Source organism: Pipistrellus kuhlii, unplaced genomic scaffold, assembly GCF_014108245.1.
Source record: "Pipistrellus kuhlii isolate mPipKuh1 unplaced genomic scaffold, mPipKuh1.p scaffold_m20_p_11, whole genome shotgun sequence".
Taxonomy (NCBI): Eukaryota; Metazoa; Chordata; class Mammalia; order Chiroptera; family Vespertilionidae; genus Pipistrellus; species Pipistrellus kuhlii.
The window spans coordinates 25,032,101-25,050,210 of NW_023425416.1; the positions used below are offsets into that span (position 1 = coordinate 25,032,101).

At 52.0% G+C, this 18,110-nt stretch overlaps 1 protein-coding gene across 1 annotated transcript; it reads left to right on the forward strand.

The window, feature by feature from the left end:
• Positions 1-1,435: 1,435 nt before the first annotated feature.
• RBP2 (retinol binding protein 2) lies at positions 1,436-14,297 on the forward strand. The gene is made up of 4 exons (XM_036431294.2): positions 1,436-1,590; positions 8,959-9,137; positions 12,378-12,479; positions 14,041-14,297. The coding sequence occupies exons 1-4, from the start codon at positions 1,518-1,520 to the stop codon at positions 14,089-14,091; spliced, it is 405 nt and encodes a 134-aa protein (XP_036287187.1). The 5' UTR covers positions 1,436-1,517; the 3' UTR covers positions 14,092-14,297.
• The last annotated feature ends 3,813 nt before the right edge of the window (positions 14,298-18,110 follow it).

Sequence of the window (18,110 nt, forward strand, 5' to 3'; positions counted from 1 at the left end):
CTGGGCCACTTTTTACTGTGTGTCTTCCTGATTCCAGTATATTTACCGAAAAACAAATGTGTTATTTGACATCCCCCAAACCACACACAGACAGAGCCATTTGCTCAGATTTCACAGCACAAGAATACATACATGAGAGTCCCAGGGTGGCCATCAAACTTGGCCTTGCTTTGGAGTACTCATGGTTTACCCATCTTCAACCTACACCCCCATTTTTTCAGAGTGTAGGGACCCCTAATCAGACCCCATCTCTCAGAACCATGTGGCAGAGCAATAAATCAACCCATTTTCTGACCCACTGGGACAGTCAGTTTGAAGAACAGCACTGAACCAAGAGTCTTTACCCAAATGTCAGTGTGCCCTCCCACCCAGCCCCACACATGTAGGTCAAGGTGAACTTCAGCTTGCTCCTGGGGTCTTGAAGCTGTCCCACTGCCCCATCTGGCCTCCCTCCCAAACCTAGGCCATAAACCTAAGCTGCTTGCTTTCAGAAGATGAGTTCTCCTAGAACAGTGGTCAGCAAACGCATTAGTCAACAGAGCCAAATATCAACAGTACAACGATTGAAATTTCTTTTGAGAGCCACATTTTTTAAACTTAAACTTCTTCTAGCATCACTTCTTCAAAATAGACTCGCCCAGGCCGTGGTATTTTGTGGAAGAGCCACACTCAAGGGGCCAAAGAGCAGCATGTGGCTCGCGAGCCACAGTTTGCCAACCACTGTCCTAGAACATACCTTTTTTGAGTGACCCTGCTGTATAGAGGCCCTTGGGGAAGAAAGCAAGTGAGAATCAGGCTCCCAAACCAAACTCTGACCTTTCCCACCTGACTTGCGCACACTGCTCAAGAAAGAGCTTTGGGGCCAGACAGGCCTGGGTTTGAGTCCCAGCTCAGCCACTCACCGGTTGTCGTTAGGCATGTGATTTAACCTCCTTGATCTGTTCTCATCTGTAAAATGGAGATCGCTAAACATAACTCAGAGCTCGTGTGAAATAAAACAAGATGAAGAACGCACACTGGTCCGCACGGAGTACAGGTGTGAGTGCTCACCCTCTTGGCTCATTAGCCAGGCGGGAAGAGAAAGTGCTTACGTGGCTGACAGACTCCACGTTTGAGGCCTTGGGGCTGTGGCCTGTAGTGCACGTGTGGGTGGCTGCTGGGTCTTTGTGTTCTTCCCGTGCTGAATGGAGTGTTCTGTGAGGGGTTGGGGGCTCTGTGGGAGCCAAGCCAGCCAAAAACGAGCTGTCCCAGGGCCAGGTGTGTGGGGCTGTCACCAGGACACGCATGCTGGCCCAGGCCAGGACTTTGAGCATGAGTTGCCTGTAGTCCTCTGAACTTTGAAAAGGAAAAGAAAGTTCCTCTGGGCTGTGCTTATCACCTTTGAACCTGTTATCTTCAGCACCATAAACCTAGCCCATGAGGCTATAAAAGTGACTCATTTCACAGCGCTCTCCCTGCATCCTGCTCCTGGACGCTCACCGTGCACCACACACCCGCAGTAACCAGAGGCCAGCACCATGACGAAGGACCAGAATGGAACCTGGGAGATGGAGAGCAATGACAACTTTGAAGGCTACATGAAGGCACTGGGTAAGGGGGCTGGAAGAGGAAGGGTGGAAGAGGGAGGGTGGAAGTGGGGGTGGAAGAGGGAGGACAACTTCAGAAGGACTGTGGTCTGGCCCTCCGGACAGTGCCACTATGGAGTTCACAGGTCTAAGTGCAGGTCTCACTCCAGGCCTACCAGCTATGTAACATCAGGCACATCATACACATTCCCTGAGGCTCAGGGTCCTCTTCTGCAAGTTAGAATAGTAGTAACTGAGATTGTGTCTAGAATGTCAGAGTAGTATGTGGTAAAAAGAAAAAATGCACTGTATGGAGGATACACAGGCACACAGGCACACAGGCACACACATATGTGTGCATAGACACATACATGTGCATACAAGAGCAAAGCCAAACTTCAGAAAGGGGATCATGCAGTAGCTCTTGTTCCTGTGACTGCCATCTCTTAAATAGCTGGTTGGACCCGATATTATCCGCCAGTGACCCTGCATTGCCCTTTCGTCAGTCTTGCCGCGGGAAGAGAATAGGCGTGGCTAACAAACCTTTCAGGGCCAGAGGAAAGCAAGCCCGCAGATGCTAGGAAAGGCTTTGGACACAGAGGTCCACCCAGGCAGTACCGCTCTCTGACTTCCAAAATAGCCTCCACGCCAGGGGCTCAATCAGTGTGTGTCCGAGCGGATCTTTTGTGGGATCTCTCGTGGGGTGGGCAGAAGCCCCTGGAAGCCAGGGAGGCCGGCCCCCCCAAAGGAGAGCTCACTTTGCGGGGCAGCTGCCATGGTCCGGGCACTGAGCAAAAGGCTTTGGCTGCCCATCCCAACTTCCTCCTGCACCGGCCTCCGACTCACCGTGGCCGCGGCAGCATCTCCTCCACATGAGGAGCTCCTGGCTGGAACTGGCCCACACCAAACAGGAGAACAGTGGCCGCGGGTGGGGTCGGAGGCCCAACGATGTGGATATGGGGATGGGAAGTCTCATCAAGAACGATTATCATGGTCTCTTGGGTATGCAGTTAACTTCTAGCTTTCTGAACATTCCCAGGGTGTGAACAGTGAGGGCTGTGGCATGTTGGACAGTGTATAGAACTTTCTAAGTGTACATTAAACATTTTCAATGCTGGGTAGCTTTTTTCCTCCTGGTGATCCGAATTTTACCTCACTACAAAGGGCATCCCTACAAATGGATACACACACACTTTGAATAATGGTAAAGGCGGTGTTTATTAAAATACATTTCATTTTCAAAATTGAGCTAGCGGCTGGGACAGTGTGTATACATTTTTAGGGACACCCTGTATCTGGAAGAGGCGGTAGGAGGCAAAAATCCTATCCCTGTTGCACCTGGTTTTAGGGCCCTGAGTGAGCAAAAGGAATTGAGTTCTGATTCGATCTGTGGGTAAATAGATGGTCTGGAGCTTAGCTCAGAACAAGAGCTTCAGAGGAGGAAAGCGAGCCAGAGGGGCCCACATAGCTGCTTTCTCTCTGACCTTGACCTTCTCAGCACCGGTTTCCTCAGCGGCCGCGCAGGGGAAATAGCACCAGCGTCGCCTGCTTCTCCCGATGATGTCGGCCGTGGAACATCGGGAAGCACGTTAACAGGGGCCTTTTGTGGGTTGCCAGGTTTCAGCAGCCTACCAAGCAAGCGGATTCGGGGGGAAATATAATCAGAAAGCAACTTTGTGTCTGTTTCTGCTCATCTTTAAAGAATGAAAAGTGCTGCGGTGACTTTGAGTATAAAATCCAGCCTCCGTCTAGTTTCCAGCTCTGCAGGGTGGGTCCCTGAAACCCTTTCTCTAGGTGTAAGGTGAGCGGCCAGCCACCCTGTCCCCACCCTCTGTCCTCTCCGGAAGGGATCGATGCGAGGCACACTGCCAGTTCTCGCTCTAGAAACAGCCTTCAGGGGACTCCCCTGCATCAATGTGAGCCTCCGCGTAGGGGAGGGCCTCCGCGTGGGGGGGGGGGGGGGGCTCCGCGTGGGGGGGGCCTCCGCGTGGAGGGGGCTTCCACCCTGGGAATGCCTTGGGTAGCTCTGTCCTAGTATCTTCGGTATCAGATGCCTATTGTCTCTCACAGCTTCAGTCAGAATTTCCAGTTTAGCGTCATAGATCTACATAGATTTCAGGCTAATGAGGAAACTGTTGGACCTTTTTCTTTCTTTCTTTTTTTAAATATGTGTTATTGGTTTTTAGAAAGAAAGGAAGTGAGAGAGATAGAAAGATAAAAACATCAATGAGAGAGGAACATCATTGATCAACTGCCTCCTGGAAATTGAGCCTGCAACCTGGGCATATGCCCTGAGCAGGAATCAAACCAGCAACCTATTGGTTCCTGGGTCGACACCCAACCGCTGAGCCACACCAGCCGGGCTTGTTGGACCTTTTTGTGCCAGTTTCTGAAGTTTAGGAGGAGTAGGCTGCCACTCTCCTGGTTAAGATTAAAACTGTAGGTAGTTTACTCGTTAAACCCCAAAGGTGGGTGTGCTTGATGCCTCGTTTACCCAGCTGCTGACAGCCCGGGGTTGGCAGGGCCCGGGAAGTTGCTCCAGCTTGAGGCCATGATGCCACGTGCAAAAGGGCTTTAGCTGGAGTCACTTCCCACCCTGGAGACAGGACACCAGCCCCCCCCCCCCACCTGCCCCAGGGGCCACGAGCGGGGGGGGGGGGGGGAATGCCCCAGTGATGACTAAAAACAGGTCTGGAGGGTCTCAGCCGGAAGCAGCTGAGGAGGGCCACCCTGACAATTTCACCTGCTGAAAGCAACCCAGCACAACCGTGCCATTTCCTCCACACCCACCCTGCAGGGCAGGGCTGTTTCTCCAACGCTGACAAGTCCATGGAGCTTGCCTGCCTTCTGCTTGGGGGCAAGGGGCCCTTGGCATTTGGGGAGAACACATATGGAGATCTCAGCAAAGAACAGATAAGTAATCACCATGAAGTATAACTCCTCTTCCTGCCAAAGAATCGTCACCTTCTTAGCGTTAGTGCCAGTGTCAGAGAGTTGGCTTTCTCTGAGAGCCTGACTGCCGGTTCCGGAGGGAATGAGACTCCCAGGGACTCACCCCACACCTGGCCTCCCCAGCTGCTGCCTCAGCAGAGTGACACGTCATGACAACCTTTGGGTCTGCTCCAAATTATCGAAGTCATTAATTGTTCAAAGAAAGAGGGCCAAGGGTCAAGAGTACCTCCTCCCCTGATCTTTCTTGAGGCCCAGGATTCTTTTTTGACAACAAAGAAAAGCAGCTGGTAAACTCACCCTGAGAAAAGTGTCATGTCCTGAGGTCCTCCTTCCGACTGGATCTGGTTGTGTCTAATTGTTTTGTTTGTTTTGTAACAGAAATGTTTGTGTACAAGTATAGGCACCTGATTTTTTTTTAAAGTCACTTTGCAGCAAAAAAGGGAGGTAATTGCTATTTTTATTATTTTTTGGTAAATCAATAAAGTATACCTATATTTTTGTCAGATCAGCAAAAAATATAATTTTTTGGTGTGCTGCAGAATTTTAGTAATGAATTTAGATGTGCCGTGGGATGGAAAGGGCTGAAAACCTCAGGTTGAAGATGGTTTTAGGTAGTGGTAAGTGCTTAAAGAAAACAAGAAGGAGTGATGGGGTGGAGAATGATGGGTGGTCAGGGAAGGCTGCCTGACCAGGGGACATCGAAGCCGAAGCTTAAGCGCTGAGAAGTGTTATTCCAGGCTCAGGGAACAGCACGGGCAAAGGCTCTGGGCGTGTTTGAGAGCCATGTGACGGCTGGTGTGTTGGGAGTGTGGTGAACAAGGAAAGATCAGTGCACAGAGGCAGGCCAGGCCTCATGATGGGAAGACTTAACCTACCTTATGTATATTCTTGAAGGGTCCCTATGGTGACAATATAAAGAATGAGTCACAGGAGAGCAAGGCTGGAAGCAGGCTGTTGTGTTGTTCAGGCAAAATGTGATGATGGTGGGTTGGGCTAGGGCAGTGCCATGGGCTGGAAAAAAGGAAGATAGAGAAGGAGGGGGGAAATGGAGGGAGATGGAAGAAAGGGAGGGAGGGAGGAAGGGAGGAAGGAAGGAAGGAAGGAAGGAAGGAAGGAAGGAAGGGAGGAAGGAAGAGAGGAAGGAAGAGAGGAAGGAAAAGAGACAGACTGCCTAATGACCCAAGGAAGATTTGACGTCACAAAACTTGGATTCCTGCTGGTGCTCACAAGCCAATGAGGTCATGGCCAAAGTCTCTGTGTAAAGCACATGGCACCTGGTTGCACTTTCAAAAGGGAACGTGCTGGGGGTGGAAGAGACCCAGGTGAAGACAGGTTTGGTCCCTCCCTGGTATGTACCAGCAGCACCTCCCTCCTGACCCCCTTCCCAGCGGGGAGGAGTAGCCTACAGGTGGAGAGGAAGATGGTGCAGGGGGAGTTCTCCAGCTGCCTCTGCGGCCAGGGAAACCTCCTTGGAAATGTCCTTGAGGAGCGAGAGGAGGCTGGCAGGGGTCCAGGCTAAGTCCTCTCTGAATGTGTCACATGGAGGAGGAAATGGCGTGGAAGAAAGGAGAGGATCGCTCCTCCACATGCTGCTCACAGTCGCCTACACGCGCTGATGCTTGGAGAATGAGGGAGCCCAGGTTGGAAGCCCAGCACGGGGGGCACAGGGGATGGGTCTCAGGGGTCACGTGATGAGTACAGGTGCACCTCTGCTCTTTAATTGACAAAGAGCGCCTGCCCTGTGTGCCTGCAACTCCATAGCTTTTTTTCACAATAGCATTACAAAGCATTTTAATGTGGAGTAGCATGCCCATATTTCACCTTTATGGCTTGCATTGTTCAAAATGCAGTTATGAAAAGTATGCTTTTAATAAAGTCACTTCAGTGCTGGTTTTTGTTTTTTTTCCTTCTGCAGCAGCTACGAGGCATATATATATATATATTATTCAGGACTGGCTTGCCTTTGGACCTTCTCCCCTGAGGTAGAAATTCATTTCACCTGGCTGTGAATCAGGCTCGGAGCTACCTTTAACCCAGAGAAGCAGATAAAACATACTCGATAGCCCTGGTGTTAGAATACCGTATCAGGAAAATAATTTTCTCTGCGGAGCACAAAGGGGAAGCGTTTTTGTAACCTGTGTGTGAGTGTGTGTGTGTGTGTGTGTGTGTGTGTGTTCTACAGCTGCAGGTACACCTCTCCTTTCGATTAGAAACATCACGCGCCTGCCAGCGGAGCGTTCGGCCCCCTTCCCCGGAGTGGAGCAGAGGTGGCGTGATTAACTGGCCTGTGTAAACGCTAAAGGGAAGCCAGGAGGCCCTGCCATTTTTCAATCCGGAGAAGAAGCGGTACTGGATCCCATTTGCATAGAGCCTGTAACAGGATTCCGCCGGCCCCGGTCAGAAAGATTGAGGAGGGATGCTCTTTCCAGGACAAGCTGGTTCCCCCGGCAATAGGCATTTTTACACTGCGACCCACCTTTCTAAGCAGCCAAGGACAAGCGATGTTTTCTGCTGGGAAAGCCTTAGTTGCGAATGATACCGGGATGTGTTTGCAGGCAAACTGTCAGGAGCTCCGGCCCCGCTGAGCAGCTCAGAACCTGCCATGTAACGTCTCTGGGCCTTGCTGCCCACCTCAGGGGATGGAAACAGGCTTGCTCTCTGACAGACACCTCGGTCCTGAATTCCGCTGTCATTCCCGGTTCTCTCCAAGTCATTCTGCCTGGAGGAGCCGCCTTCTTGGTTTCATCTGGTTAATATGCGGCCTGTGGTTGGTTGGTTAGTTGGTTGGTTGGTTGGTTAGTTGGTTGGTTGTTTTTTTTCCGTTCTACCTGTGGTGCCAGCAGCAGGGTGCGGCCCAGCATGGGCCTCAGCACCGAGGGCCAAGGCAGGGCTGATGCATTTACCCACCAGCCAAACCATGGAGCGAAGAAGCGGACAGAATGTCCATGTGCCGGGCCAGGGCCGTGCATGTGAGCAGATCAGCCGCCATCCGACTGCTCTCCAGAGCCCGGGGCCCTGGGGCAGCGTGGGGAGGTGGATGTGGAAGTGTGGCCCAAACATTCACTCCAGACTGGGTCTGACTGGAACAGAAAAGGCCAAAGCTTGGAGGCCGGTGTGCGTTAACCACAGCTCCTTGGCACTGCGTAAAGCATTTTTATCATTATTTAAGTGAATTTTTACATTAAATAACTGTGAGGTAAGCCATCTTTCCCCCATTTTACTGGAGAATTTACAGGCATACTAGGGGGTCAAATATGACTTGGTTAGAGACCAAGAGCTTAATGAGGATCACAGCAAAGGAACACATTTAGCAGCTCCAGACGTGTCCTCTGTTTCTAGGCTGATTCCACCAACACGGCGCCCTTTTGGCATGAAGGAGGGTGTATGTACAACCAGAGGTTAGCGAGGAGGTGCGCGCAGCACTTAGCTTTTTACCGGAACGTGCAAAGCTTGGGAGATGCAGCTCTCCATGGAAGGGCACGCTCCCTTTTACTTCCCAATGGCCTCTCAGAGATGAGTAAGATTCCATTAAAATATCAGGAAAAGGGAAAGCTGTACAGGAATAAACGCAGCGAAATCTTGGAAACTGTGGAATCCGGGTGACGAGGATCAGGTTCCTGATACACTCCTCTCTACTTTGGTTTGTTTGAAATTCTTCATAATATGAATATAAACAAAGGGCCATCTTTTCCTTAAAAAACGATGAAGCAAATCTAGAAGCAAATGTTTATTGAGTGTCCAGAGCAGCGGGCTCCAACCGGTGTGGTCCGTAGACCACAGGTGGTCCCTGAGGCCCTGCAGGTTGGTGACCCCTGGTCTACAGTATGTGGAGGACCCTGACAGCTGGTGAGGGAGGGAGCACAGCCCTAGTAAGAAAGCGCCTAATCGGCTTTAAAAATGGAAGTTTTATATGTATCCTTCCGGGCTGGCAGACAATAACAAATTCCACCTTTACCTATGATCTAGGCTGGTGAGTTTTGAACAGTCCTTTTTCTTTTAAAACATGAAATCTCATGTTCAGCAAACTCTTCAAAAAAAAAACCAATATGTCGCCAAAACCAGTTTGGCTCAGTGGATAGAGTGTCAGCCTGCAGACTGAAGGGTCCCAGATTCCATTCCGGTCAAGGGCATGTACCTTGGTTGCGGGTGCGGGCACATCCCCAGTGGGGGGTGTGCAGGAGGCAGCTGATGGATGTTTCTCTCTCATCGATGTTTCTGACTCTCTCTCTCCCTTCATCTCTGTAAAAAATTAATAAAATATATTTAAAAAAAGAAACCCAATATGTCAAATAAGTAGAATGGAGCTGCTGAGATGGAGGTGTGTGTGTGTGTATGCATACTGGAAAGTTGCAGCACAGGCATGACCCTGCCTGCGACCTCCCCCTGCCACCAGGGCTCCCAACCCATTGACTGAGTTGTCCACGACTCCCTTTGCCCACAGACATCGACTTCGCCACCCGCAAGATCGCAGTGCGCCTGACCCAGACCAAGATCATCCAGCAGGACGGCGACAACTTCAAGACGAAAACCAACAGCACGTTCCGCAACTACGACCTGGACTTCACCGTGGGCGTGGAGTTTGAGGAGCACACCAAGGGCCTGGACAACCGGGTCGTTAAGGTACTGGGCGGGGCAGGCAGTTTTCACACGCGCGCTCCGAAGGGGCTGGCAATCCTGCCTCATCAAGGGCAAGGGACAGAAACAACCTGGAAAGGGGGACCGGAGCGGACTCAATGACGCTGGCACCGAGCAACCTTATTTTAGGGAGGAAGGGGCACACTAGCTTCTGCACTGAGCTGCTGCGCAAAGGAGCGATGGAAGGATGCGGCCTCTCCAGGGGGGGCCTGGGCTGGCGGGCAGTGAGAAGAGGGCCCGGTGGGATGTTGCAGGGAGCACTCCGCCCTGTGAGCTGAGCGGTGCAGCTTCTTCCGAGGAGCAGCCTGCTCCGCCCCAGCTATACATTGCCACGGGGACGGATGCCTCACATTCACAGATGTTGAAAATTCATAGGTTTTCATATGAAATTTTTCCATTGTTCTCCATTGTAGATGAACCCCACCGTTTTTTTGTTGTTGTTGTTTGTTTGTTTGTTTGTTTGTTTTTGTGGGGGGGGTGTTTTTAAAGAAGAATGAAGTGTATAGCGAACAAAACACTCAGCGTACTGAGTGAAGTCGGGGTCCTCCAGTCCCAGTCCAGTCCCAGAAGTCTGGGACACATCTCTGGCTCTGTGTCAAGGTCACCCTAACTCCCAGGACCTAATGGAGTCAATCCCCAGGCTTCCAAAGGCCAGACTGCCAGGTGCCTGAGGGGCGTGGGTACAGGGAGGATTCTGAAAGTGAGCAGAGGGTTCACGTGTTGTCTCTAAGCACAGGAGGCCAGCCCTTGCCCAGAGCAGCAGTTTGTAAATAAGGCGGAGAGGAGAAGCAGCGAGGAGGAGGGAGGGCGCACAGCGGGTGGAGGTGGACAAGCCAGGGGTGACAGCCGGTCCCCTCTCCTCCAGCCTGGTGACCGATGGTGGCCGTGTTCATACTCACACTCCATGTGTGCCTGTCTTTGGTTTTCCAAATTCAGTTACACCTGGTCAGCCCCCACAAGCAGGAATGAGGGAGAAAGTCCATCTCAGTCGAATTAAAGAATTCTCCCACCCCAACCTTCACATCCGATAAGGACCCCCGGGGCCACACAGTCCAGGAAAGGGGTTCTGGTGGGTCATTTGGTATGATTGCCAGTGGCTGCTCACTGTCCGTGCCCGTGTAGTTTGTGTGAGGGTGGGCAGCTTGACTATTCATGGCACCCACCCCATCTGTGCCAATGCAGCCACCGGGACCTCTGCCCTGGCTCCCGAGCTGGTAGGTGAACTGGGCATCCTGTCCCCAGGGACCCATGTTATCACCCCCAGCAGAGGCAGCTCCTCAGGGTGCCAGGTCCCTCCCCCCCCCCTTCCTCCTTTGCCAGGCACCCAGGCTCCCCGGGGTCCCCCTCCTCTCTTGTTTCCGAAGCTCTTTCAAAGCTGGAGGTTTCAGCGCTTCCCCAAGTCGAGGGCCACGAGCTCTGTCACTCCCTGGGACTGGAAGGGAAGGCTGTCACCGTTCTTTGCTGCTGACCTCCTAGCCACGGGAGCGGGACACGCTTTATTTCTCACGCTGCCCTGCAGCACCGATCCTCTCGGCCATCACGCCGAGGCTGACTCATAGCTAGTGCCCTCGCTAAGAAGTCAGCAGTGAAAAGCACTTTGGAGATGCTTCCATCAGGGTGGACTCAGCCCCTGAGAGCCTCAGCGTCCGAGCCCTGGGGCAGCCCCTGCGAGAGGCTGATGGATCAACCGGGCATTTCTGAACGGTGTGGCTGGAAGGCCGAGGCGTCAGATACCCGAGTTCATAGGAGAACTGGCTCAGAATGTCGGCTGAAAATGACTCATGCCCCCTGGCCTTTGCATTTTGGTGGAGAAAGAGGCCTGTTCTCTCTGACCTGTTCCGGCATCGCCATGGATGGCAGAGAACTCCTCTTCCTGAAGTAATGGAGTCCTTTCAGCCCTTTGTGACTCAGACGATTCCCTGCGTTAACACCCGCTTTCCTTCCCCTCAGACCCCACCCTCCCCAGGGTCAGTTCTTAGCCCTGCAGGGAGGAGAGAGAGAGAGAGAGAGAGAGAGAGAGGGAGGGAGGGAGGGAGGGAGGGAGGGAGGGAGGGAGAGAGAAAAGAGAGAGAAAAAGAGAGAGATAATTCCCTTTCCAACTTTTTGTCTCTGCTTGCCCACAGCAAACAGTTGGGGCTGACATTCACTCTCACCTCGCCCTCGCCCTCACCGGTAGGGGCTGAGAAGACTTTGCCCAGCCTCCCACAATGGGCTGTTCCCAAAAGAATCACAGCACAGGCAGGTGCCCTCCCACTACCTCCTTCCTGTGACTGGACTGGAACCCTTCAGCTGAAGGGCGACTGGGGGTGGGGGAGCCTGTCAGCCTCAGAGGTGGTGCCTGCCCCTCTGCAGGGTGTTATCCCTCTTTCATCTTTGGCTGTGAGGTGAATGGTATAAAAAAAAAAAAAAAAAAAAAAAGCCTTCATTTGCATTTCTCTTATGGTGAGTGAAGTTGGTTGTCTTTCCTTATGTTTAAAAGCCATCTGCTAGGGCTGTGTGTGTTTTTTTCCCCTTGTGTCACCAGGGGAGGGAACCATTTTTCTGCCCAGGGCCATCTGGATATTTATAATATCCTCCGAGGGCAGCACAGAGTTAGGGACTTCAAAACTAGCCTTCTCTACTGGGTCAAACATTTCATCAACACACGCCCAATGCCGTGGCAGGGCCAGGCCCAATGCGTTCCCCACCCAAAATGTGAGCTGTGGGTCGGCGTCTTTAGTTGAGTTTCCTATCAGGTCAATGACCTTTTTCTTACTGGTTTATGGGAGCGCCTTATAGAGAAGGGACGCAGGTCTTTTGTCTGACACGTGTTACAGTTATTTTTCCCAGTTTGTTATCCATCTGTAGACGCTGAGGTATCTTCCCTTTTTAGAAATGTTACATCGTGACACAGTCACATTCATCGTCTTTCCCCCTTCTGGTTTGGAATGCTGTCTGTCCCATAGGATAAGATGGAAGAGTAGAAACCCTTAAAAGAGGGCAAACCAGCCATGGCGAGGCGAGTCGGTTTGGCTGGAATGGCAGGTGTGTGTGTGTGTATGTGTGTGTGTGTGTGTGTGTGTGTGTGTGTGTAAATGAGCCTGGAAGGTCTTGGCCGGGGCTGAGGGCTCTGCCCAGCAGCCAGGCGGGAGCCTGGGCACAGCGTCGGGACTGCAGCCGCAGGTTGGCGTTTGTCGGGTCCCAGTCAAGGCCACACCGTTGATCTGCTGGAACGTGTCATTGCAGTCGCTGATCACCTGGGAAGGCAACGTCCTCGTGTGCGTGCAGAAGGGGGAGAAGGAGAACCGCGGCTGGAAGCAGTGGGTGGAAGGGGACAAGCTGATCCTGGTAAGTCCCTGCTCTGCTCAGCTCCCTGCCTCTGTGCTCACAGGAGACGCCTGTGTTCAGCCAGCCAGGAACCTTGACAAGAAAAACAGCCCTGCCCTCCTCCCCTGCTCTGAGCTCCAGCCAAACGCGGGTGGTCAGAGAGTCAGAAAGCCATTCCTGTCTGGCTCAGGGGTCTCCAGGAAGAAATCTATACGGCCATGCCTGTGAATGGCTGCCGTTAAAATGAACATCCAAAATACTGAGCTAGGGAGCTGAGATCCATAGAGAAAGGCAGGGCACCTGCAGAGAGCAGCTGGAGAGAAATGCAAGGCCCAGAATTAAGATGTCCCCAGAGAGGGTGGGACCGGGCCTCCCCGCAGTTATGGGAGCCTGGAAAAGAGAGGTTGGGGTGCAGGTGGAACGGACAGGGGGCAGCTGGGCCCATGCTCTGCTTGTAGGCCCCAGGCATTGGCCTCCCATCATAAGCTGTGTCTGCTGGATGCCAAACTATTTTAGGTTATTCGGTACGAAGGCAGTGCAGTAGGTAGTATGGCTGATATCCTTGAGTTATTGTATATCTGTGTAGGTAGCTTAATTTTTTATTCTTCAATCTTCAAGGCATGTATGGGTCAAACATTCAAACAGTGAAAAATGCTTCACGCCTCCATGCATTCAGTCAGTCACTCATTTGTTAAATAAATGGCTCGTTCAACTAATGGCACTTCATTCATTCATTTATCTGTGGAGTCGGGCAGGTGCCTGGCCCCAATGTCAGTATTCAGGTCACCATGTGCCCTTCAGAGCCAGCCTGGCCTCACCTGAGGTCTTTATTCCAGAGGCAATGCCAGCTGATGGATGACAGATGGGAGGCATGCGCTGTGTTTTTCCATCGGAGGTTTTCCCTGCGTGCTCCGGCCTGGATGATGGATCTTTTTAATTGTAGTGCAATACCCAGCGGTCCCTGCGGTGAAGACAAGGGATCCGCCGCCAACTGCAATGATTTCAGGGCGCTCCCCACACTCGTGTTTTTCTCTCCTCCCTTAAAGGATCATGAGTTACAGATAAGGCTCGAGGGCCCCCTCTGTCCGGATGAAAAACAGCATCTTGTCTGCAGCCCATACCCTTTCACTGCCTGGGCCCAGACCAACCAACGTCCTCATCTCCCAAGGCCACAAAGCCCACAGGCCTGAGCCACACGGATCACCAGCGAGCATCTTCCTAGGCCCTCACCTTCCAAATGCTTCTCCCTTCTAGATCCTTCTCTTCTTCATGGCTTTGCTGCCCTCTAAAAATGAGGTGATGTTGCTTTAGTCATGAAAGTAGGAGAGATCCCGCCCAAGAGGGTAATTTCTTCAAATGTTTGGTTTTTATACTTGCTCAAGCTCAATTCAAGGGTCAAAATCAAATCAGGACTTGCCAGCTGATTGGATCCATGAGATACACTTTGCCCAGAATAAGCGTCCTCTTTATTACAGTTGCCCACCCCCTCTTTGCCCCCAAATCACAGATGACAAGAAGGCCAGCAGCAGGGCAGAAGGAAGACCCAGCTTGCTCGTCACTCACCCACTTTCTGATGTTGCAGGAGCTGACGTGCTGTGACCAGGTGTGCCGTCAGGTGTTCAAAAAGAAGTGATGGCCCTGAGCGGGCAGCTCCATACTCCCAGCGAAGGGTGGTTCCAGAAGCGGCTTTGCTACGAAGCGGTGGGGGACCCCTCCCCTCCACTCCCGACAGAGCCTGTGAAGACATCTGGGTGGGTTCTAAGCGTAACAAATGTGTGCCGGTGACAAACATACTCTTTCTTCGTTGAAACCTGGCATTAAATGAAAAAACAAAAGTCACTCCCGTACTTTGAAATCCTTTATCTCTCTCTCTCTCTGTGTTTGTAGAACTGTCAGTTCTATCCCCAAGCAGAAGAGGTGACTGCCTGCCTGTGATTCTCGGTGTGGCTTTGTTGTTGTTTATATTTTAGTTTAGCCTGTTTGTTGGTTTTCTGTCAGTTCATTTGTTTGGGGGAGGTGGGGGGTTGTTTTTTCTGGAAATGTTCTCTGGCCAACATAGTTTCTCCTCCTAATTCTTGAGCGTGGCCTATTTGAGTTTCATTCCTTTAGACAGCACATTCGTTTCTCCAAGATTCTGTTTTAAGATGCCTGTGCCTTCTACATTTGTCCTTTGCCTGAGCAGCCTGGGCAGAGCTACTTCTAACGGCCTCTGCAGTCTGCAATTCCAGCTCTGGGTGCAGGCCTTCCCTCTGCCCTTCAGCTCTGGGGGCCCCTCAATGATGGGTGAACAGATTACCCTGGCTTTAGTAGCCAGAGCAGCCTCTATTGCCTGACTCCTTAGGCCTTTATTGGAATTTTTTTTTTATTGTGTTTTCAGGTGTTTTTAAATTTATTTTATTGATTATGGTCTCACATAATTGTCCTTATCCTCCCATTCCCATCCCAAACCCCTCCCTACATATGTCCCCACCCTCCTGTTGTCCGAGGTCTTTATTGGAATTTTTATCTTTGGATACAATCAGTAGGGGGAGTATTCTTAGGAGGACACACGTTTACATTGTCCTCTAGGCAAGGGCATCCAGGGATTAAACATAAGGATTCCAGTAAACACCCAGGGGTCTGCATATGCACAGACTGGTTTGGAAAGGTCAAGGAAATAATTAGGGGCATCACCTTCGACACTCCCCTAAGTCTCCCCTAAGTCAGAATTCCAATAAACAGGGCAGTCGGCATTCCACACACTGCCCTTTTCTCAGAAGGTCCTCCTTACACAACTTTCCAGCCAAGTCTCTTGTGCTCCCCACCAGGAGGCGTAAGCAAGTTAATGCATAAGAAAGACTTGAAATGGGGCCTGGCTATTGCGACCTCTGGTCATTATGTGGAGTTACTCCCCCACAGTCCCAGGGTTCCAGATGAATGGATGTTAAGAGTGATAGGTCAGTACCTCCCATGGTGGTTCCAGAACATGAGGTTCATAACTCTGAGAAGCACTGTCTTTTCCTGCCGGATGCAGAAATGCGGTGGCACACCTGGAAAAGCAGAGTAGTTAACAGGGACCAATGGATGGTGGATCCCTCACGGGGTCCCGGGAAGGCACGGCAGGTCAACGACACCGCCTTCATCGCTCACAGCGGGGCCTGCAATCCCACCGTTAGGCAAACATTACCCTGGAGAAGTAGGTTCATCTCAACAGGACTAGCACACGGGATTAGCACACTCTGGTATGATTTGAATGACCAGATCACCCATGGATCCTGAGCATCCTAAATGCTGTTAAATAGATGCAGAGAGAAAGGCTGCAACCTGGTTGTATGGCCCAGGCCAGCCTTGGGCAGACAGCCATGACAGGGGCCTCCTGGAGAGCTGTGCTCCCCCACAACCGCGCATGTTCCTGGACAAGAAAGCCAGGGAAGGTCCTGGCTGGGGCTCTGGGGAGGCTGGGGGGCTCAGGAAGTGCAGCCCATTTGCTGTGGCAGAGCAGGAACCCAGCCTTTTCTGGAATATTTTAGCAGGAAACGCACCCAGCCAATAAAAGTGCAGTGAGCGCTTTTCGTGGTCAGAGGCCGGAGACACGGAGGCATCCACTGGCTCCTGTCAGGGAAACAGCCACGCGAGGCAGTCCACATGGAGGAAATGCAGAGCAGGGAAGTGCTCACATGGATGGAAAAGCTTAGAAGCCTAACAGGAGCCAGAGAAACCCTCAGAGCTTAGCCAGGGCCAGCCACGGGGCACGGAGGGATGCAGGAGGAAGGGGTGTGGTTAGAGCCTGGGCCAGGCAGGGCTGGACTATGGTGATCAGAGGAAACACAGATACCTCAACACAGAAGGGGGAGGGCTAGGTGAACACCCTGGCTCCCCCTTTCTTTCCGCTTTCCAATCTCCCGTCAGTGCTCCCACTGGTAGCCTCTCGCCAAAGCCTGTCATCCCCGGCAGTGCCAGCAAACAGGACAGGGAGGGCACCGAGGGGCACTCCGGGGAGGGGTCCCAGCCCTGGCCCTCCAGGAGCTCCCAGTCTGACTCAGATCCGGGCAAGGATGCCACCAGCACCCGCTCTATCACCTGAGCTCAGGGGGACACGGAGGATATGACTGGGAGGGGCTGGCTCCGGGGGAAAGGGAAGAAGGAAGAGGGGATCATCATGAACTGACCCCTTCTTGTGCCACATGGCACACCAGTGCTTTCCCTACCCGGCCTTGCATGGCAATGCCATCCCTCTTCTCAGGAGAAAACAAGGCACGGCAGGTAGAGAGGGGCAATGTGCCCGGGTTCGCACACAGCCTCACGGAGCCCCGCCTCTTGTAGGCACTGCCAGCGCAAGTGGCTGCCTTAGTCCGTCACCCACCCATCGTTGGGCAAACTCGACCTTTTCCAAAGGCAGACAAACCTCAATCCCAATCTTCACAGACAATGAAGTTAATAAAAGAAAGCACTTATTGAATTAGAACCAAACAGACTAGCTAATTACTTTTAACTCCTATTAAGCATTTACAAGCCCAATGGACATGCTTTCTTTTATTAAAGTTCATTGTTTTAAGCTTAACAAGCAACGTAAAGCTCTCTCAAACTCCTCCAGAGCCCAGATCTTCGGCGAACCACAGTCCCACAGGCTAGGCCCTGGGAGAGAGGGTCTCGGTGGCCGGTGGCCGGGTGGCATAAGTGGGAGTGTGTGGCACCTCGGCTTTGCCGAGGTTTTCCGCTGGCAATGCTTTGATGAGCTGTGACATTGTGTGAATGTCTTTCTGGATCATGCACTCCAAAGGATAGAGGTGGCTGTCTTGTGTGGCCTGCTCTTCGTCTAACCCCGGCTGCTGCCTCTTTCCTCGGCCTGTCTGCATCACAGACACGGTCAGCCTGGCATTTATTGGGTACATATTGGTGCCTGCATCTGCGACAGATGCCCAACCTTTTCTCCATCAACCTGTTCATCCAAGAGGCACATACTGACCATCTACTCAGAGCCAGCGGCCAGGTACGGAGGAGGCAGTGGTGCCAACACGGGTGTGTTCCCTCTCCTCACAAATTTCGTTTCTGAGCCTCACAGCCTTGCAGGGCAGGTATCGTTCTTTTCGTGTACATGAGCCTCCAAAAGGGTGAGAAGGATCCTAAAAGCACATTCCTAAGAAGTGACAGGGCCAGGCCCCTGGTGATTTTTCCCTGCCGACACTGGCCCTCCGCCTTGCTGGGTAGGTGAGAGGCAGAGGGAAACCTGCAATCCCCCCCGAGAGACTAAAAGGCCTGTTGTTTTATGTGTTTCTCATAATAAAAGAAGAAGTAAGAGGCCCTGATAACCCACAAGTCATGGTAAAGAAGATGCCGACTGTAAGGCCCTTAACTCAGTGCCTGGTGTGCAGCAGTCACACAGTCAATAGTGCCTAACACAATAGTCTTTAGTTACCTTTTCCAAAAAAACAAAACGGGACTTTGGAAACAAGGCAAAACACCAAAATGGGACAATTTTGACCCCAGGGGACATTCAGCATTGTTGGGAGATGTTTTTTGGTTTTCAGTCCTGGGGGTGGGGTGCTGCTGACGCCTAACGGGTAAAGGCCGGGATGTTGCTACACATAGGACGGCCCCACAACCAAGATGATGGGCCCCACATGTCAATAGTGCAGAAAGGAGAAGCTGGACTCCGGGGTCCTTGCCTTGTCT